The 24002-nt window shown below is 37.4% G+C and overlaps 1 protein-coding gene across 1 annotated transcript; it reads right to left on the reverse strand.

Moving 5' to 3' along the window:
- Positions 1-14178: 14178 nt before the first annotated feature.
- LOC101445382 (olfactory receptor 14J1-like) lies at positions 14179-15138 on the reverse strand. The gene has a single exon (XM_004449884.3). It carries the CDS (start codon positions 15136-15138, stop codon positions 14179-14181), a length of 960 nt encoding a protein of 319 aa, XP_004449941.3.
- Between the last annotated feature and the right edge of the window lie 8864 nt (positions 15139-24002).

Below are 24002 nucleotides of genomic sequence, written 5' to 3' on the forward strand. Positions count from 1 at the left end.
TCAACTTCCTTCTCAGAGTTCTTGTGTCCTGGCCTTCAATACCACATACACCTGACTTCTCTACAAGAATACCAAGCAAAAATGGTAAAGTTATGAAGTCTCTTCTGCAAAGTTGGTGAGGGTGTAAATTTTTGAAACAACATTGGAGAGAAATTTCACAAAAGATAGCAAATTTTAGATGGGAAAGGAGAAGCGTGGCCTTCTGGGGAAAGATAGTGAGTCCATTTTGGGGAAAATGAAGGAGGAAAAAGGAGCCTCTTGCTGTGTATAGAGGAAAATAAGCATTATTTGTATTTACTTACATCTTTTAAAATTTTTGCGATCAAATATTAAAAGCTGTATTAGCAATGTAGGATGTTGTTAATGTGGGAAAATATGTGAGGAGTAGGGAATGGAGCATGTTGGAATACTCCATATTTTTTATTTAACATGTATGTAATCTAAGTATATTTTTAAAAAATAAAAAGCATATCATAATAAATTAATATAGATAGATAATAGATAGATAGATAGATAGATAGATAGATAGATAGATAGATAGATAAAATTATCCCCACACCTTAAGAAAACTGTTATGTTAGGATCTTCCAGAGAAACAGAAATGGCAGTATTTATCAACTGACTGATTGATTTAATCTTATTAATTATAGAAATTGACTCACTCAAGAATGGAGATTGACAAGTCTAAATTCCATAGGGCAGGCTGATAAAGGTTTTGAAGAATTCCCAGGAGAAGCTGGCTGGATGAAGGAGAGCTTGAGATTCTTCTTTATGACTGCTGAAATCCTCACTTCTCCCTTTAAGGTCATCAACTGATTGGATGAAACTTCTCTCATTGCTGAAGGCAATCTCCTTTGTTAATTGTATGTGGAATCAGCCACAGATAAAATTAATTAATTAATAAGTTAAATCCATGAATTATCCTCACAGTCACAATCAGGCCAGGGCTTGCTTGACCAAACAACTAGCACCATAAACAAGCCAAATTGAACCATGAACTTAACCATCACAGTCCACCCTTTATCAGCTTAGCACGTACAGGACTCCCAGAACCCTACTTAATCTCTAAATAAAAATGAGAGCAGTCATACTTTCACCTAACATAATTGAATTATCCTGCTTACAATAGGAAACACACTCTTTCACCAGAAGAGAATGTAAATCCTTGAGTAATACTTACTCTTGAACTTTACGTACTATAACTTAAATGTATGACTTAAAGTTACCACAACTTATGTTTTACATGAGAAAGAGATAAGATGCAGAAGAAAACAAGATATTTGATACATATGCCAGATTGCTATATCTCTATCTCTTTATATCTATTTATGATCTATCTATCATCTATCTATCTATCTATCTATCTATCTATCTATCTATATCTACCTACCTACGTATCTATCTATCATCTACAACCATTTATAACAAAACAAAGGAAGAAATACTCACGATCATTACAGTCCTCATTTTTGCAACTGTTCTCATGGTCAAAATCATATTTATAACTTCCTTACTCCACTAGCCATTCCATATTGCTTTTTCAGGAGGTAGCAGGTATTGAACCCATGACTTCATACATAAGAAGCAGGCACGCAATCACTGAGCTAGATCCACTAACCATTACATATTTATTTTATTCTCAGCAAACTACCTAGCTGGCTGTGCTTCTTTGCCTGGGGGTAAAGGGGGTAGCAAAACTTAATTCCTGAGGGTCATGGACCAATAGTAATCCTGCCTTGATTGGGTAGTTGTAGTTTTCCTTGACTTCAATCACTGGGCATGGTAGTTCTAACAGACGCTCTAGGGGGATCCCCTGTATTCCAGGCAAACTCTCCTCCATTGTATAGGTGCAGTCCTCACTCCCCCCGATAGTCAGGATCAGTTAGCCAATACAGTAATTCCCTTCTTTGCCTGTTGACTCACAGGCATGAGGAACCCAAAGTGGCCAGGTGGCAGTCTTAAATTCCAATCAAATCAAATTCTTCTTCTCTCTCCTCATATTGGAAATAAGACCTGTACATAAGCAGAATTTAATATCACCAAGACAGAGGGCAAAACTTTTCTAGTAGATCAATAGGGGTAATTATGAGTTATGCTGCTCCCAAATCAACCTCTTGCTTCCTGAACCTATGAATCCAGGAAGGAACAGCACCATGGAGTGGATGCTGATTTAGAACCTGTACAACCTCCTGGAGAACATTGTCCTAACCCGGCAAGGTATTGCCACCCTGTTGGTGCCATAATTGAGACTTCAAAAGGCCATTCCACCATTTTATCAATACATCTCATTCAGGATGATGGGAACATGGTAAAACCATTGAATTCCATGTGCGTGTGCCCATTCTTACATTCCACTTGCTGTGAAGCAGGTTCATTGAACGGAAGTAAGGAATACCATGACACTGGATGAGGCATTCTGGAAGAACATGGGTGGTAGTTTTGGCAAAAGCTTTGCATGCAGTGAAGAGAATCTGTATACATAGTATGTATCATTCCAGTATTCCATTAAGATCAAAATTGTGCCCATTCTATGATGGATGTGGTCTAATGTAAGTAACCTGCTGATCCCCTTAAGGAATGGTGCCAGATTGGAGGCTGAGTGTGGATCTCTTCTGCTGGCAGATTGGGCACTCAGCAGTGGTTGTAACCACTGGTGAGTGTAAGTCCATGTTGCTGAGCCCATGCATAACCTCCATCCCTACCTCCATTGTGACTTTGTTCATGACCCCATTGGACAATGACAGGAATTGGGGAAGGGGGAGAAGGCTAACTGGTATCCACAGAATAGGTCATCCTATCCACTTGATCACTAAAATCCTCTTCTGCTGAGGTCACCCTCTGGTAAACATTCACATGAGAAACAAATACCGCCTTGTTTTTCACCCATTTAAAAACATCTCTCCTCCAACCTCTCTTCCAGAATTTTCCAATCATGGTTATTTCAAGTCCCTGACCATTCAGTCAAACCACTGGACACGTTGCATAAATCAGTGTACAAACACACCTCTAGCCATTTCTTCTTCAAAGCAGAATGAACCTCCAGGTGCCATGCTGAATGATCTGCCCACTGGGAGAACACCAGTATCATTTAGGGATATCCCAAAAATGGGTTTTAGTGCTACAGCTGTCCATATATGGGGTATCCCTTTATATCATGCAGAGATAGCTGTGAACCAGGCCCAATTGTTCCTTTCCTCAGACAACTAATTGTAAAGAACTGCCCAAGAAGCCACAGGTGAAGTCTGGCAGGAACTTGAATCAAACTAGGGCTGTGAAATATGTCTGCTAACCTAAGAAATTGAAAATCGGAGGAGAGATTAAAAAGAATACGTGGTCCTTACTTTCCTTAACCATAATGCAAGAAATATTAACCAGAATATATCAAAAATAAACTGTAGAAAACTGAATTTATGACCTTCTATTTGGTGTTCTATTTGGAACTCCATCTATTTCCATCTTCTCTTGGTCATTTATGATATCACCAAACCCTATAATTACCAGATGATAAAAATAATTTTATATTTGAAGGCCTTTTCTTTGTATCGACATTTAATCTTGGATTCTCCAGTTACAAACCCTTAATGTCATTTCCTCTCTTAATTTTTTGGAACTCATTTTCTCCACTATATTAATTCTTTATAATCTAGACACTTATGAATATAGTGAAAGATTTTAAGTAGGCAATTACTAAGTGGGATGAAATGTGAATTAGCAGCTGGGAAAATTAAACTGACCAGCAGGGGTGCTTGTCTTATCATTTCTTTCTCCTTTCCAGAAAGTTATTTTTAAGTAACTGGTATTAGGGAGTGGGAGAGCAGAACTCTGGGCTGAATTCTTGATTTCTGGTGATCAATATAGGGAGTGCTGTGATTAAGGAAGGTCAGTCTTATGATAACTGGCTTTGCTATAGACATGGATTCAGAAGAGAGCTCAAATTTCCATGGAAGGTGGAGAGTGTATCTTTATGAGACAGTCCTGGGTAACATAGGATAACAGAGCAGAAAAACATTTATAAATTAAATTATTTCCTAGAAATAAGTAATGAGTGTATTACAAATATTAACTTCAAACATGAAAAAGTTAGAAAAACATGAGATGTTCAGGGGAAATGTTGCTGAAGTAGATAGGTAGAGTCTGCTCTGAACACACACACAAAAAGGCAGAGAGAAATCAGATATCTATGTAAAGGAGCTGCTTTGAATATATATGTAGAATGGGAGCATGCTCTGTGTCACCTAGGAGAGTACTGGAAAGACAAAGAAGCCAAAGGAAAACCATGAGTTGCTCATCCCTCTGACCAGAAACAGCAACTTTAACCCAACCTCATAGCAAATAGGCTTGGCTGAGCCCCTAGTTCACTGCTGCCAATGGACTGGGAGTGGACACTACCTGGGAAGAAGAGGGGTCTGAGAGAGGATGGAGAGTGGTTTCTTTGCAATGAGTTTGGCCAGCTGAGCCCCCTTTGAATCTCAGAAGAGACCCCTACCAGTTGGGGAGTGAGGAGGGGATATCTGCTCAGCCAGGATGTCACAATGGGCAACCCAGAGAGAGAAAGGAACTAGATTAGGGAAGGGGCAAGGACAGGCCCCAAATCAGCAGGACTCTAGAAAACTGTGTAAGTCTAAAACACCTGGGGGAAAGGGACAGATAGCGTTCTGAAGCCTAATTAATATAAGGAGACAATTTAGCTCAGTGGAGGAATTACAGCCTTGCATATATGAGGCCCCTGGTTTGATTCCTGGTTCTCCTTAGTGAAATTGTACAGAGAGTGAGCAACTAGGTGTTCAGGCATCCAGATGATACCACATGACAGGGAACATATAGACATTCTTTTCATTTTAGGTTTTCTTGATTCTGTTATTTTTTTAAGGTTCCTTCCCCTCTCCCCTTATTTTACTCTCTAAACCTTGGTACATCACCTGCAGAGGGCAGCCTGAGAACTGACACTGCAGCCTGAGAAACTCCTTAGGGGCTGAAGAGGGAAGGCTGTTTTCCCTTGGTAGTGTTTTTGTCTTGTTTTGTTTGTATTTTTGTTCGTTCAATTGCTGCTGTTTGTTTCTGGCTTTTTGTGTTTCTCCTTACTTTGTTTCCCTTTTTTTCTCTTACCAATTTATTCTACCTACATTCTGTTTTATTTCTTTCATGTTTCTGTCTTCTGTTTTCTGTTATTTTTCTTTTATTCCACCCCCTTTTTGTTTGGTCTTCAATTTTTTTCTCTCTCTCTTTCTCTCCCCCTTTCTATTTGTACATTTTTGTTTTTTTAGTTTTGTTTTTTCTTTTCCTCTCTTCTCATAATTCCAGTCTTTCAATTCATTCTATATATTTTCTCATTACATTTTTTCTATTCCACTTTTTTATTCTTATTTCTCTGTGTTTCTTATGATTTTTTACTAATGTCAATTATTTATTTTCTTAGGTCTTCTACAGTTCCTCTTCTTTGCTTTTTATTATGATGAATATTACTCTTTTTCTCTTCCTATCTGTTTCATTTCTCTGGTCCTACTTTTGTTCCAAGGGAACATAAACAACAGAAGAAAATAGAATAAGTGGAATGAAGTGTCAAAGTGAAACGTTACCCCAAACACAAAAACAACAAAATAAAACCCTAGAGGAGAAAGAGAATCCATCCAACCAAATATACCCATCAAGATAAACAGATGTCTAGACATCAGCAAAAAAATTACAAGCCATATTAAGAAACTGGAAGACATGGCTCAGTCCAACAAACAAACTGAGAAAACAGGAGGAGTTGCAGAACCTGGAACAACTACTCAGAGATGTCTAAACAAATATCATGAAACAACTTAAGTTAAGGAAGAATTTCAGGATATTAAGAAGACACTGGGAAAACACACCAAAGAAATTGTAAACATACATAAAAAGATAATGGATATGATGGTGATGAGTGACACAATGCAATAAATAAAAAATATAATTGAAATGTATGATAGCAAATTTAAACAGGCAGGGGAAAGAATCAGTGATGTGGAAGGCAGTACATCTGAAATCAGAAAGTAGAAGAGATAGGTGAAAAGAAATAATCCAGCAGGGACTTAGGGACATGAATGACAACACAAAACACTCAACCATACCATCATAGGCATCCCAGAAAGAGAAGAGAAGGAAAAGGGGCAGAAGGAATGTTGGATGAAGTAATGGCTGAAAATTTCACAACTCTATTGAGGGATATGGGCATACATGTCCAGGAAGCATGGTGCACCACAAACAGTATAAATCCTAACAGACTTTCCCCGAGACACATACTTGTCAAATTGCCCAATGCTCAAAACAAAGAAAGAATACTGAAAGTTGCAAGAGAAAAGAGCTCCATCACATACAAGGGAAGCTTAATAAGATTGAATGTTAATAGCTTAAACTCTCCAATGAAGATACACAGATTGGCAGAATGAATAAGGAAATATGTCACATCTATATACTGTCTACAAGAAACACACCTTACATCCATGGATGCAAGGTGGCTGAAAGTGAATAGCTGGAAAACAATTTTACATGCAAACAATAACCAAAGCAGGGTAGGAGGAGCTATAATAATATCAGACAAAATAGACTTTAAATACAAAACTATTATAAGAGACAAAGCAGGCCACTATATATAAATGGAAGGTCTAGTCTATTAAGAAGAAAGAACAATCACAAACATTCATGCACCTAAGCAGGGTGCCTCAAAATATGTGAAGCAAACATTGAAAAACCTAACTGGAAAAAATAGATGACTCTACAATTTTAGTGGGGACTTTAATACACCTTATCACCATTATACAGAACATCTCAACAGAAAATCAAGGAAATAAAGTCCTTTAATAATACATTAGATGATCTGGACCTAATAGAAATTTTAAAAATATTACATCCAAATACAGTGGGATATAAATTCTTCTTGAGCACAGATGCATCATTCTCCAGGATAGAGCTAATGCTATGCCACAGAACTTCTCTCAGTGAATTCAGAAACATTGAAATTATATAAAGTAATTTCTCTGACTACAATGCAGTGAACTGGGACATCAGTAAGGCACACAGAAGCAGATCAGGGACAAGGATGTGGAAGCTAAACAACATACACTTAGACAATCAGTGGGTCAAGAAGGAAATTGCAAAAGAAATCAGTAACTACTTTGAAATGAACAAAAATGGCAACACAACATATCAAAACCTATGGGATGCAGCAAAAGCTTTAATGAGAGGGAAATTCAAAGCCACAAATGCCTATATTAATAAAGAAGTTAAAATTAATGGCCTAACTGCACATCTGGAGCAGTTAGCAAAAGAAAATCAAACCAACTCTAAAGGAAGTAGAAAGAAGGAAATAACAAAGATTAGAGCAGAGGTAAATGAAATTGAAAATAGGAAAGCACTAGAAAAAATAAACAAAACAAAAGCTGGCTCTTTGAAAAAATTCATAAAATTGACAAACCCTTACCTAGACTAACAAAGGAAAAAAAAGAGAAAAGATGCAAATACCTAAAATAAGAAACAAGGAAGAGGATATCTCCATTGACCCCACAGAAATAAAGAATATCATAAGAAGATTCTTGGAAACATTTTATGCCAACAAGAAGGATAAGTTAGATGAAACAGACAAATTCCTAGAAGCACATAAGGAGCCTACATTGACAAAGAATAATCTACTGAATGCAACAAACCAGTCACAAGTAATGAGATTGAATTAGTCATCAAAAACCTCATAATTAAGAAGAGCCCAGGACCAAATGGCTTCACAGGTGGATTCTACCAAACTATCTGGAAAGAATTAACAGTAATCTGCTTAAACTCTTCCAAAAACTAGATGTGAAGGGAACATTGCCTAACTCTTTCTATGATGCCAAAATAACCCTAGTGTCAAAGCCAAACAATGATGACATAAAACAGGAAATATACTGACCAAGTTCTCTAAAGAATGTTAAAAGGTGTTAAAATCCTCAACAAAATACTTGACAATCATATTCAACAACACAAGGAATGAATTATACATTGTCACCAAATGGGTTCACCCCTGGTATGCAAGGATGGTTCAATATAAGAAAATCAAACAATGTAATACACCATGTAAACAGATTGAAAGAAAAAAATCACATGATCATCTCTAGAGATGCTGAAAAAGCATTCAACAAATGACAGCACACTTCCCTGATAAAAGCACTTCAAAAGACAGGAATAGAAGGAAACTTCCTCAATATGATATAGGATATTTATGAAAATCCCACAACTACAAGTAACATTCTATTCAATGGTGAAACCCTAAAATCTTACCCTCTAAGATCTAGAACAAGACAAGGATGCTCAGTGACACTGCTCTTATATAACATAATGTTAGAAGTACTTACTTGAGAACTTAGACAAGAAAAAGATATAAAAGACACCAAAATTGGAAAGGAAGAAGTAAAATTTCACTATTTGCAGATGACATGATCTAATACTTCAAAAGCCCTGAGAATTCAAAAGCAAGACTTCTAAAATTTATAAATGAGTTCAGTAATGTTGCAGGTTATAAGATTAATGTGCAAAAATCAGCAGCATTTCTTTACTCCAATAATTAGCAATCTGAGGAGGAAATCAAGAAAAAAAAATCCCATTTACAATAGCAACTAAAAGAATCAAATAACTAGGAATAAATTTAAGTAAGATGTGAAGGAGCTGTATGCAGAAAACTACATAACACTGTTAAAAGAATTCAATGAAGATCTAAATAAATGGAATAATATTCCCTGTTACAGCTGTAAGAAGGAATGCAGTAATAACACATGGGATAACATGGATGAACCTTGAAGACCCTATGTTGGGTGAAGTAATCCAGGCACTGAAGGACAAGTATTACATGACTTCATGGATATGACTTAATCAAATTGAGCACACTCACATAGCTAGAGTCTGGAAGTTAGGTTTACAGGAGACAGAAACAGAGTAGAGGATTGTGAGCCAATGCATATATGGGCAAATCTATAATAAGTTTGAAGGGTATAGTTGTGCAGTAGTGGTGCAGTGATGCTGTGGGATTGGCCAACGAAGTCCTTGAAGGGGGTGGGGGGGTTCCCTGTTCATGGAACTGGGGGGAGGTTTGGGAGAGGGAACAGATGAACTCTGGGGATTTGTGGGTTAGTGGTTGAAAATACAACATTCAGAATGCTTTTTGGCAATTATGTCAGGGGAGAGTTACTTGTTTGGGGTGTTGGATGAGGGAGCATGCAGGACAGGCTGCATCTGGGGAGGTTTCCAGGGATTATGTGAGTATTCCTCTTGTCATAGTGCATTGTATCAGTGGGTAGAGACCCACACAATGAATGGGCAGATGTAGTTTTCACATCCTGGGGAGTCCAGCAATGTTCTCAAATAAAGGGGTGGGAGTCTCTCAAGAGCATAAGACATAATAGTATGTCAAACTCTCAATACTGTTGCAAGTAATCATGCATCTTGTTTTTCAAGGATTGAAGCTTGGTGGTTGCCATGAGTCCTGAGGGGGGAGGAGGGAGTATTAGAATAGATGGAACATGGGACATTTTAGTGGTATTGGAACTGTTCTACATGATCTTGCAATGATGAAAACAGGCCATGCTAAATTTCATCACAATTTATTAAAGTGTATGGACCAAAATGTAAACCATAATGTAAATCATTGACTATGGTTAGTAGCAATGCTTGATATTTGTACATCATTTGTAACAAATATACCATCCACATGTAAATATTATTAATAGGAGAAAGGGGAAAGGGGAGAGTATGTTGGATATAAGGGAATCCACTATATTTTTATGTGATTGTTCTGTAACCTAAAGCTTCTCTGAAGATAAAATGGAAAAAAAAATAAGACACTGAGGGAATAAATGAAAGAAAAGGTCACTGTACATAGAAGACAACAGATTTTAAGTGATGAAAGACATAATGCCAATTTTTAAAATTTTGTTTTATTATTTCAAATTCTTTTTAAATGTTTTGTATTTTATTTGTTATTTTTAAAACTATCATTATTATTTCATTTTATTTTTTATTTTATTCAGTCATTTTGTTGGCATCATTTTTGAAGTAGTTTTGGATCAAAGAAGGGTCAAAACTGTGGCAGGGAAGGACAGTGAGTGTGGGGTGTCAGCGACAGGAGATGCATAGGAGGAGGTTCACCTGGCATACCTAGAAGGCATATAAATGTGTTCAAGTATTCATGAAGAACTGTCACTGGGAGTGGAGTTCCACACACAAAAAAACAAGAATATCCAGTTCTCATCCTGGGGAGTTCTGCCACATTCTCTAATGGGAGAGCAAGAATACCCTAAGTATAGGGCCAGTGACTAGTAAAGGAGGACTGACCATTAATGGGTTCTTGATATTGAAGGCTGTACTTACAAACCCTTTCTTTCATAATTGACCCTTAGCCTAGTATTATACGTTGCCTAAAAGATGTCTCTCAAGAGCCTTCTTTTTGCTCAAATGTGTCATGTGTCTAAGACAAACTCAGTATATAAATGCATTACCTTTCCCCTCATGTGGGACATGACTCCCAGGGACAAGCCTCTCTGGCACCAAAGAATTGCTGCCAAGCCCCAACTAGCAATCAATTGGAAAAAGACATTGACCAAAAGGGGGAATGATAAAGACGAATGTGTTCATATGGCTAAGAGACTTCAATGTGAGTCAGGAGGTCATTCCAGAATTCACTATTATGCACATCTCAGCAGATCTCATTAAATGCCACAGTAAATATTGCCTAAATACTGAGGCTCCTGTGGGCTCTGGAGACATCCAGACACTATAGTCAGGGCTGAAAACTCAGGAGTTTGGCACCCTGGCAGTGGGTCCCCCTTTGGAATTTATGCTCCCTAGTGTGACAGTTGGACACAATTGCAGTTTCCCTACACATAGCTCTTCTGCCCCTTCTATTTGAACTTATGTTAGTATAATAGTTGATACTTTTATGTCCAAGAGACTTAAATCTTTGGGCTTTCCATGTGCCAGTCGGGCCCTGAATCTCAGCAGAGTTGCAACACCTACTCTCCAATTCACTGGACTTGCCCAGGACAGCTAACAAGGAAATGATGATGGACAAGGACCATCCCAAGGAGCAGAGCCTACATGTGCAAGCAAAATAGACCATTCATTTACCCCATGAAAAGTAAGTCCTCTCTCAATTAGAGGTGGAGTGGCCATTACATCCCATAATCCTCAGGATTGGGGAATGAAAAACGGACTAGAGTGAATTTGCTGTTATTCTACTAAAGTCTTACTGTTATTTTAACAATAGAAGTGCTTCTATCATTAATGTGGAGGCTGTGACCACTGCATGTTCTGAGGGAAGGGAAAGCATAAAAATAGGTGTTATATGGGGACATTTTCAGAACGTTGGAATTGCCCTGAATGATATTGCAATGACAGGCACAGGCCATTATTTACCTTGTCGTAATTTACAAAATTGTGCAGGAGAGAGTTTAAACTATAATGTAAAGTATAATCCATACTTAGTGGCAGTTCTCCATTAAGTTTTCATCACTTTTAACAAATATACCACAGTAATGAAGGATGTTGTTAATGTGGGAAAGTATGGGAAGGGTAGGGAGTGGAGCTTATTGGAACCCCCTACATTTTTATGTAACATTTATGTAATCTAATTTATCTTTAAAAAAGAAAAAGAAAAACAATGATAGTGTTATTTGTCTTAGTTAATCTTATCTTCCTCCTGAGCACTTGTCAGAAACAGTAACTAAATATCAAATCCATCTTAATCTTACTCCAGGCAGACAATTTAAACAATCCTTTCAGGGTATATTCAGTTTATCTCTTGATAAAAAATATTTAGTTTTGGAGAGAGTCTCCCAGTCTTCCTGGTTCCAATAAGATGTGTTCAAGCACATCAAAGAGAGAAACCCATGTACCTTCATGGGGGAGGGATAAAACCTCATTTTGGAAGTGTCCTTAGTCTCTGAATTTCAAGGGCTGTTTCTTGGAAGCCTGGTTGCTTCATGCTCGGCTGGCATTGGCAGATGATGCCTTCCAATGGAATAATTCATGAGTTTACCTCTCTTGGTTGACCAAATCCTAGTCGTGTTCACTGGCTAAGCCTCTCCTTGGCATCTGCTGGAGGCACAACCCTGTGTCTCCAAACCCTGCTGTGAGGCTGAAGTGGTCCACCTCCAATTTTCCCTTCCATGGCAAGCACCATGGGCCATAAATATCATCTCATTACCAGTGCACATAAGGTTTGCAGGGCAGTTCAGGAAAGTAAACCTGAGACCCCTGTGTCTGACTGCACAGCACAGCCTGATTTACTTTGATGAGGTTCTTCCTAGACTGAAACTGACAAGTTTTATGCTCAAAATTACCCTCAATTTATTCTATCTGAGATTATCTCAAAAGAGGGCTTTCAGAAGAATGCATATAATTTTGTAATCTTTACATATTAACAACACAAATGTAAAATCATACAGTAAGTCTATTGAGAAATGTGAATTACTTTTAAAAAGAGAATTATCAAAATTTTATTTGGTGCAAGCAAAAAAACTTAGTTAATATAGGTGAAAACCAACTAAAAATTTTAAAGAACATTTCCCAAGCTAATTTATAAATTTTAAGTGGTTGAGTAATGACAAAAACAAACATTATATGTATTTGAATGCATGAATAGATTAAAATGAATTTTTGATTAAGAATATAAGACAAAATACTTTATAGACATATGAATGGTTATACTACCCAAATTATTGCAATAAATAATAATTAAATGTTATTTTGCTATCATAAATATTTAAATGCAAATGATGAAAAAGAATTGAAATGATAGGAAGAGAAATAAAAACAGACATGTTCTTTTTGTGATAAAGTGCACTAAAACTATAATCCAAATAGTTTAGAAACTGTGTTAGTGTTTAATCAATGAACAACATAAAAAAAGAAACAATACAATTTATAGATTATTGCAAGTGCATTGAATAGTTTTACAATTTTCCATTTCAGGTTATGTCTTGATAGCCTAGAATGGTTAAGCAATTTTGCCACACCCTTAATATACATATATATATATATAATCCAAATTATTAGATATATGGTTTGCATATAACAAACTAGTTTGAAAAACAGAATTACAGAGAAACTGAGAAAAATGGTTTTTAGCAATCTAAAAAAGTTCTGATATTTATAAAATTTTAAATGAAATTTATACAAAAATGTGTAAAATTAAACATTAATATTAAGCAAATATGAATAATCATAAACATGTTTAATCTCTTGAATTATCACAAATTTTAAAAATTGAGAATGGAAAAAATTTTGTGCAATAGCAAAAACTAAATATCTCTACACTGTACAAGGCTGTGTATATCAGGTGTACTTCTGTGTTCAGGTGTCTATTATGATTTCATTTACCTAATAGGTTCTCTGTGAATATGTGTTGCATGAATTAATAAAATCATATGGGCACAGAGGAGATGTGACATGGCTATATATTACTAATGGCCACATAAAAAGATTTAATTTTTTTTTAAAGCAATATGGTGTTCAAGAGACTGGAACCTTTTATATTCTTTGATTTAGCAAAACCATCTATTGGAATTCTGAAGAGCAAGACTTCAATTTTCAACATTATTTATGAGACTAAAGCAACTTACCTAAATAAAACAGGTGAATGGCTACATGCAAATAATATAAATTCCATCAAATAATGTGAAAATATGATAGTTATAATGGTAAAACATATCTATACATAGTAATGGTATATAAATTTGTTCCACTATGCAAAATTGGAATGTATAACAATAAGAAGTTGAATGGGAATTTGAAAATAAATGATTGAAATTAAAAGAATTGGTATCTTTGGTTGTGGAGCTGTGGGTAAATTATCATCTTTTAATTCTGATTAGTGTTGCATTATTTTCTGTTCCAAGTACAAGAACATGTGTTTTTTTCATTGTGTGTGTATTGTGTGTCTGTCTGTCTGTTTATCTATACATATTGGGAGGGAAAGGGAACTACTGGACCTATGTTTTAAAGATTATAATTGTTTATTTTGTCTCAATTTGAAAGAATGAAAAAAATCGATTCAATGACTGAAAAGATGGAGTCATACATAATAACAATGATTGTATTTTTAATCTGTAGGAAAAATGTTATTTCCTGCCCTCAATACCACATATTGAAAGAATTCTACTATTTCAAACGTTCCTTGTATATAATACTGGATATTCATCCACAACAGGACAAAAAAGCTTTCTTCCCAGGGAAGTCCCCACCCGACAATAACCGTCTCACAGCTCCCTTCATGGCCTCATTCCTCAGACTGTAAATGATAGGGTTCAGTGTTGGGGGCACAACTGTATAAAAGATAGAAACCATAAGATCAAAAGTAGTTGGAGAATCTGAAGTTGGTTTTAGGAACTCAAACATGCCTGTGGACATGAAAAATGAGACAACAAAGAGGTGAGGCAAGCAAGTAGAGAAGGCCTTGGATCGGCCCTCAGCAGAGGGTATTTTTAGAACTGTGGAGAAGATGTGGATATAGGAGATGATGATGGAGGAGAAGCAGATGAAAGACACGACAGACATGAAAGCAGCCACTCCAAGTACTCCAAGGTAATCATTGGAGCAGGAGAGCTTCAGCAGCTGGGGCACATCACAGAAGAACTGGTGGATGATTTTGGTCCTGCAGAATGTGATGGAGAACGTGGCTGCTGTGTACATGATTCCAGAGGCAGCCGCACTCAGCCATACAGCTGCCACAGCCCCCCGACAGGTACCAGGATCCATGAGGAGCTCATAGTGCAGTGGGAGGCAGATGGCTGCATAGCGGTCATAAGACATCACGGTGAGAATGGCCACCTCAGCCCAGGCCAGGGAGAGAAAGAAGAAAACTTGAAGCACACATTGACCATAGGAAATAGAGCCATTGCCCTTCAGGGAACTGTCAATGGACTGCGGGGCTGTAACGGAAATGAAGGAGAGGTCCAGGAGGGAGAGGTGCTTCAAGAAGTAATACATTGGGGATTGGAGAGCCTGGTCCAGTGTGGTGATGGTGATGATGATGAGGTTACCTGCCAAGGCCAATAGGTACATCACCAAGAACAGCAAGGCATATACGACCTGCAACTCACGGTTGTCAGAAAACCCCATGAGGAGGAAACCATCCATTGTGGTTTCATTTTCCATAACCATTTTGAAGATACAAAATGAAGAGGTGGTGGCTGGAAGATAAGAGAAAATGGGAAATGCACTGGAAAGATATTACCATATATGTCCTTTCATTTATTCATCAGTGTTTCTTTAAAAATTCCTAATTAAGCTCCTGTTAGAGATCAGCTGTGTCCTAGGTATTGGGGATCCATAGATGAGAGATGTGTTTCTTATATTCAGGAAGTTTGCAGTCCACACAAGTAGACCAGTAGTTATAGCTGAGTACACATGTGGTCAACATCAGTGGCGTTCTTCCAGAAAAATGCTTTCATCCAAACTGGAATAAAAGCATCATTATTCCATTTCCACAGGTGAAAATCATCATTTTTCTTTAAGTCAAGAAAAAAAAAAGCAGGGATAGCTCTTGGATGGAAGATTCTGAAATTGGGTGGGTTGCAATCATATATATTGAATTGCTCTATTTTTGCAAATGGAATGACCTTTAGAGGAAATACGGCATTGCAAATTGAAGCATGGGTTTGTTGGCATCACAGGGTAATACTTAACATATTTCCTGCCCAATAACTGTGATTTAAAGGACAGCCATGTGTAATTGTGGACTCAATACTAAAAACTATGGAGTTAGCATCCCTCCAATTAATATTTTATTAATGTCTGATCATCAAAATCTAGAACAAAACACTTTTTAAAAAAAAATACTTACATGTCGCTTTCATAATCAGTGATTATTCTGATTGCCTGGAGTATCATCTGTATCTATGAACTTTGTATTTCAATCTTCATTTTAGTCAACTTCTCTTCACATCATTTATCTTCAGTTCAAGTAATTAAAGAGTTACAGAAAATTTACTGCAAGCAAAGGTAATTGCCAAAAGAGAAAACACAATGATTGTTTTGAAGTGGTCTTAAATGTGGAAAGAAAATCCTAGCCCCTAGACCACCAGGGAGGTATATTCAAATACTCAGTATGCAACTTGATAAAAAGAATGTGAAGAGTATAGAGTGATATTTCAGAGAAGGAAGAAGTCAAGTTTAGGTTCATTGTCCATGTTTGGGCTTTGTGGATGTGACCAAGTGCTCTCCCTTTATTAAAAGAGTTCTAGGCTTGTTAAAATACTCATCAGAATATGAGAATTGATTACTTCATAAGGAGTAGCTCACATTCCGTTATTTTTCCATCCTTTGCAAGTTCTTCACAACAGCGGGGAAACTGCCACATCAATGTTGTGTGTGTGTGTGTGCTTTGCTCTAAACCCTGGGAAATCTTAAAAATGATAACCTGGAGAATCTTAAACTTGAAGCCAGGACCCCTGCCCCATTCCCTATTGATCTGGGAGAGGCTTTCATGAATTAAATATTACTATAACCTTTTTTTTTAAAGATTTATTTATTTCTCTTCCCTTCTCCCCACCCCCCCACCCGCCCCAGTTGTCTGTTCTCTGTGTCTATTTGCTGCTCTTCTTTGTTTGCTTCTGTTGTCATCAGCAGCATGGGAATCTGTGTTTCTTCCTGTTGTGTCATCTTGTTGTGTCAGCTCTCTGTGTGGGCGGTGCCATTCCTGGGCAGGCTGCACTTTCTTTTGTGATGGGTGGCTCTCCTTACAGGGGCACACTCCTTGTGCATGGACTATAACCTTTTTTATTTGGTTTAGGTTTCTAATGTGTGGTATCAAGCCCCTGTGCTGACATTCTCCTGTGAAGAATGAAGCTGGATTTGAGGACCCATTTTTACATCTTTTTTTTCTTTTTTCCTATCTTTATTTTTTTAAATGTTACATTCAAAAAATATAAGAGGTCCCCATATACTCCCCACCCCCCTCACCCCACTCCTGCCACATCTACAACCTCTTTCATCATTGTGGCACATTCGTTGCATTTGGAGAATACATTTTGGAGCACAGCTGCATCACATGGATAATGGTTTACATTGTAGTTTATACTCTCCCCCAGTCCACCCAATGGGCCATGGCAGGCCATACAATGTCCAGCATCTGTCCCTGCAGTACCAACCACGACAACTCCAAGTCCTGAAAATGCCCCCACATCATGGTTCTCTGGTTTAAATTTATAATAAAAATGGATATTAAATTAACTAAATACTTTAAAATTTTGTTTTGGCTGCCAAATTTAAAGGCCTCTTTTCTCTCACTCTGCCAATATGAATCATAAGATTAATGTATCTAGACCCCCCACCCAAATTTATCCATTTCAATCAAAGTCTCACACTGGATGATAAAATGAAGGAGGAATGAGAAATAAAAGTATGTGCCTCCAACAAGATTTCTTCCTTCAATGGCCTATTTTTGCCTTTTAAATTAAACTGATAAGATGAAAAATAGCATCATTGTCCATATTTATTTTATTTTGGTTTGGTAAATATTTTAATTTGCCAAGTATCTACAAACAATTATCAATAGATGGGGAAATGAAAAACCTAAACAATTTTGAGTGCTCATTTTTATGAGACAGATACCATACTGGAATTATATATTATTTAATTCATACAAGCATTTCTATATGCTCTGACTTGAAGAATTTTATCTCACTTTTATAGGTAAAATGAAACTGAGAGTACTTAAATATAAGAATTGTCCTTTCCAATTACCACTACTTCCTCACACGTAAAAAAAACTATCAGTATTAGTGAAATCCAAACAGGAACTTTGTTTTTTTTTTAAGCCACAACTACACAGAAAACATATCTGTCCAGGGATATTTTTCAACCAGTGATAAGAGGGATTATTTGAAGAAGTTATTTCAAGGAAGCTTTACTGGATATTTATATATACACATAAAATACTAACCTTTTTCAATTTACTTGTTTTCCTTAATGTGGTCCATTTTTGTAAAACAGTTGTATGAATTTAACCAAAAGATTTTGTTAATCTGCTCATTTCCAGGGAAGTATGCTTCCTTCCTTGTTAGAATTAACAGTTGTGCTTTTTCAAACTCAATTTGAAGATTAAAGGGTTCTGTTAGTTTCCATAAAATTTTCCCTCTCTACTTACCCAAGATTAGAAAACTCACCACAGCTGGTTCTCTATGTGTAGCTAGCTAGCAAAGCTGATTACCAATTTCTGGACTTTATCACAGTTAATAATGCAGATCTTTTTAAACATGCTGTTTCCCCTGAGACCCAAGTTTTTTTGGCATCTTTCCTAATGGAAGCCTGAACCAAATGATGAATATATTTCATTTACTCTACCCACAAGGCACTTGGGACTTAGAGTGCTTGAAATCTAACATAGAGGAAGAATAGTTAATTTAGTTAATTAGGACAGGGTTTGGGTGCCCCTCACTCAGGACTCTCAGACTTTAATACATCTGTGAATTACCTGGAGGACCCATTAAATCATTGGAATCTCCATGCTCAGTCAGAAATTCAGGTTCAGTGGGTCCTGGTGTTGCTCAGGTACTTGGATTTCTAACAAGCTCTCAGGTGGTGCTAAGGCTCCTGGTCTGAAGCCACACCTGGAGACATGTTTCCCTAGCCATCCAGTATTTCTGAAAGAGAAATAGAACATTCCTATGAAAAAGTTTATATAAATGAATCTGTAATGCAAACATCCCAGAAAGCTAGAACACAGTGTTTTTTCATCTTTGCTTGAAATTCAGAATTATCTTCAAATCTTAGACATCCAATATTTACCAAACCTAGAAATGGCTTTTAAAAGATATCTAAAACAATTTCATAACAATATCTGAAAATGTCATAAAGTGGGCCCAGTCATTAAAATTTATTATTAAAATCCTTGCAGCACATTTATAAGTACTTAGAAATAAATGTAAGTCCAAAATTCTTGTTCTGTAATTTGAGTTCTTTTAATTTCCCTATTGATATTTTTTCAGTAATAGCCATATGACTACAAATTAAACCTTATACTTTCAGCATTTTAATTTTCCTTAAAATAAAATTAGAAAGATAGAATTATTGAAATTAGGTTTTGGAAAAATTACAGATTTTTAATATTTCCAAATTACTTTCTAAAATTATGCAATATTCCATTGCTTCCATTATTTTTAAATATTTATTATTTTCTTATTTTAAAGAAGCTTTAGATTACACAAATGTTCCATCAATTATATAGTGTATTTCCCAAATACCTCACACTCTCCCCATCCCTTAATATTCCACATTAAGAACATCTTTCATTAGTGTGGTACATTTGTTACAATTGATCAAAACACATGTTGAAACATTGCTACTAGTCATGATCAACAGTTTACATTAGATTTTACACTTTTCCCCTCACAATTTTATAGGCTTTGACAAAATGTAGAATGGCCTGTATCTGTCACTGCAATGCCATGCAGAACAAATCCAATGTCCCAAAAATGGTACACCTATTCTTCCCTTTCCCTCCTCTCGGAACCTCTGGAGGCCATTGCCTTTAAACAATGATAAAAGCTCTTCCATTGACCAAATAATAATAAGTCTACTTTAGCCCATTGCTGCATTTCCACATTATGCTTAGTCATGCCTCAGTCTCGAAGTTTTGGGGATGGCGATGCCCACTCTATTTCTGATTGAGAGGGGGCTTATAACCCATGGGCAGCTGGGTGGAACTGTCTTACTTACAGTTGTATATACTCTCTGTTTTTTGGGATGGGTATTGTTCATCAACACCCTTTTGTTAGTTGTCCTTGATGAGTCCAATAAAAAGCAGAGTAGATGTTTCAACTCTGCTGAGATTCAGGGCTAAACCAGCACACAAACAGACTGAAGATTTAAGTCTACATTACATATATTTAATGAGTATAGTGTTAGTTATAAGTTTAGATAAAAGGAGCAGAAGGGTCATGTGTAGGAAAATTATAAGTAAGTCTATCTCTGTTACATTAGAGAACTTATATTCCAAAAGAAGTCCAATTGACAGGGTGCCAAATTCCAAAGATTTTCTATCTTGCCTATCAGGTCCAGATGTCCCTAGAACTCTCAGAAGCCCCATTGTTTGAGGCACGGTTTACTGTGACAGTCAGTGAGATCCTGCTGAGACATGTATAAGTGTAACCTCTGGAATGAACTCGGGACTCACTTTGAAATCTCTTAGCCATAAAAATACACTTGTATTTAATATTTCTGCCTTTTAGTCAAGGTCTTTTTTCAAATGCATCACTAGTCAGAAGTTGGTAATTATCCCTTGGTGGCAGGAAGGTTCAATCCCAAAAGTCACATCCAACACTGGGGGAAAGTAGTGCAGGTATAGGTGCTGCTATGTTCTCAAGTAGACAGGCAAGAATATCTCAAGAACATAGGCAGTACCTAAAAAAAAAACAAAAAACAGACCTATTTATCAAGACTTCAGTATTATGCATGTAACTATGAACCCTATTCTTCAAAAACAAACTTAATGTTACCATAGGTTCTGAGGGAAGGGGGATGGAAGAATAAAATAGATGGAGCATTGGGCAATTTTACTGCATTTGAATTGTTCTCCATGATCTTGCAATGACAGATATAGGCCATTTTAAATTTGTCAAAACCTATAAAATTGTACCATGCAAAATGTAAAACCTTTGACCATGGTTAGTAGCAATGCTTCAAAATTTGTACATCAATTGTAACAAATGTACCATACAAATATAAAATGTTATTAATAGGTAAGAGTGGGAGAGGGGCAAAGCGTTGAGTGAATAGGAATCTCCTATTTTTTCTATGTGATATTTCCATAACCTAGATTTTCTTTGAAAATAAAGCAAAAAAAAAACAAAAACAAAAACAGAACACTGGGGGGAACATACAGAAGAATATGCCACTGTACATAAAACATAACATATCTATGGTGATGAAAGACACAATGAAAAAAATCTAATTTTTTATTTATTTTTTATTTTTTAATTTTGAATTTTTTTTGTTTTTTAGTTATTATTTTATTATTTTTATTCATTTATGTTTTGGCTTTGTTGTTAGGGAGGTTTCAGATTGCTGAAAGGTCACAACTGTGGCAGGGAAGGATCATAGGTATGGGGTATAAGTGATGCAGGTTGTGTGAAGAGAGGTACCCCTGGGACATAGCTCAAAAGGATCTGAATATGTTCAAGTGGTCATGGGGTTTTGTCTAATTGGGTGGAGACCTATAGAATAACCTAAAGAAAAATGAAATTCCTTCCTTTGGATTCTGGCTACATTCTGTAATAGTGTGGCAAGAATCCCTAGAGTACATGGGCAGTGCCTAGTGTAGGAGGACAGACCAATATGTCAGGTCCTTACATTGATGATTGTACTTATGGACTTTTTCTTGTGATATTGGACCTTAACTTAACATTATATATTGCCTAAGAGTTACCTCCTGAAATCCTCCTTGTTAGGCTCTCTAAACCTAACTCAGTTTATAAACTCACTACCTTCTCCCCAGCATGGGACATGGCTTGACTCCCAGGAGTAAGTTGCCTAGGACCAAGGAATTATTACTAAGTACCAACTAGCAATGCATTTGGGAAAAAACCTTGACTGGAAGAAGGAAATATTAAAACCAAGTGAGTTTTTATGGCTAAGAGGTTTCAAAGTAGATCAGGAGTCCTTTCCAGACATTACGCTTATGCACATCAAAGGAGGATCTCTTTGACTGCCACAGTAAAAAGTGCCTCAAGCAGGGGTGCTCCCTAGGGCTCTGGAGACACCTAGATACTATAGGGAGCACAGACAATCTCAGGAATTCAGCACCCTGTCAGTGGTTCTTACCTTAGAATATATGTTCTCCAATGTAACAGAGTTTGACTCATTTATAATTTCATTAAATATGGTTCTTCTGCCCCTTTTATTTGAACCTATAATTAGCCCAATTCTCATTAAATATATGTACCAGAGATTTAAATCTTCAGTCTGTTCATAAGCCAGTAGAGCTTTTAATGTCAGCAGTGTTGCCAGACTGACTCTCCAGTTCACCAGAATCACCAAGAAGAACAAACAAAATGATGATGATGAACAACACCCATCTCAAAGAATGAAGGTCCAACAATGAGCCCCTTGATACTAATGACTATGCTTGTGAGCCTGTGCACCTGAAATAAGAACAAGGCCTAGAGCTGCAGGGTGCCTAAGAGTTCCCTTCTGAGAGCTTCCTTGTTGCTCAAATGTAGCCAGTCTTGAAGCCAAACTCAGCATGTAAATAAATGCGTTGCCTTCCCCCCAGCATGGGACATGACTCCCGGGGATGACCCTCCCTAGTGCCGAGGGATTACTACCAAGTACCAGCTGATGATGTAACTAGAAAATGACCTTGAATAAAAGGGTCAACTCGGACCAGCAGAATATCTCAGTCTACATATAATACCAGGAGTTAAAAATGCTTTTTGACCTGAATCAAGAGGGAAATGGAAAGGACAAATGAGTTTATATGGCTATGAGTCTCTAAAAAAGAGCCCAGAGGTTATCAGAGGTGTTGCCCTTATGCACACCTCAACAGAGTCCTAGAGACAGATAAAGTAGATACAACCCCAGGTATTGGTTCTTCTGAGGGCTACAGAGACCCACAGGTTCTATGGTCATGGCAGATGGAGTTCAATGCCATGTCAGTTCTTTAGAGTTGGTGTTTCTGTGTGATGGAGCTGGACTCAGATGTGATCTTTGTTCACAAGCTTCTCCTGTTACTTTTACCAGAACTGTAGTTAGGGTTGGGGTTTTATATATACCCAGGGGATCTGAATCTCTGGACTGACCATATGATAACCAACCCTGAGCTTCAACAGACTTCAGCTCCTACACTCCGGTTTATTGGACTTACCCCACTCAGCTAACATGGAGGTGAAGAAGGTAAACCACCACACCAGGGAGCCAAGAGTGCCTACAACTGAAAGCAGGAGGATTGCATCCAGCATCCATGTGAAATCTAAGCCCCCTCTTTTTTTTTTTTTTTTGAGCAGCCCCGTTTGAGTTTTTATTTTTTTTATTTTTTTTAATATTTATTTATTATTATTATTTTTAATTACATTAAAAAATATATATGAGGTCCCATTCAACCCCACCACCCCCACCCCCCACTCCCCCCACAGCAACACTCTCTCCCATCATCGTGATACATCCATTGCACCTGGTAAGTTCATCTCTGAGCATCACTGCACCCCATAGTCAATGGTCCACATCATAGCCCAGACTCTCTCACGTTCCATCCAGTGGGCCCTGGGGGGATCTACAGTGTCCCGTAATTGTCTGTGAAGCACTATCCAGGACAACTCCACGTCCCGAAAACGCCTCCACATCTCATCTCTTCCTCCCGTTCCCCACACCCAGCAGCCCCCATGGCTACCGTTCCCACACCCATTCCACATTTTCTCTGTGGACATTGGATTGGTTGTGTCCATTGCACACCTATGTCAAGTGAGGGCTTAGATTCCACATGGGTACTGGATGCACTCTTCCCGCTTCTAGTTGTAGACACTCTAGGCTCCATGTTGTGGTGGTTGACCTTCTTCAACTCCATGTTAGCTGAGTGGGGTAAGTCCAATAAATCAAAGTGTAGGAGCTGAAGTCTGTTGAGGCTCTGGGCCTGGGTGTCATATTATCAGTCCAGAGATTCAAATCCCCTACATATATCTTAAACTCAGCACCAACTACTATTCCAATAAAGTAGCATGCAAGTCTTGTGAAAAGAGATCCCCTCTGAGTCCATTTCCATCACACAGAAACACCAGCTCCAAAGAAGGGCCATCTGTCATGGCAGTGAACCCCTTCTGCCATGACCATAGAACCCGTGGGTCTCTTTATCCCTCAGAAGAACCAATACCTGGGGTTGTATCTACCTTATCTGTCTCTTAGACTCTGTTCAATTGTACATAGGGGTATTCCTTCTGACAACCTCCAGACTCTTTTTTAGAGACTCACAGCCTTATAATCTCATTTCTCCTTTCCATTTCCCCCTTACATTAGGTCAAACCGCTTCC

This window comes from Dasypus novemcinctus, chromosome 22 (assembly GCF_030445035.2).
Source record: "Dasypus novemcinctus isolate mDasNov1 chromosome 22, mDasNov1.1.hap2, whole genome shotgun sequence".
In the NCBI taxonomy this organism is placed as follows: Eukaryota; Metazoa; Chordata; class Mammalia; order Cingulata; family Dasypodidae; genus Dasypus; species Dasypus novemcinctus.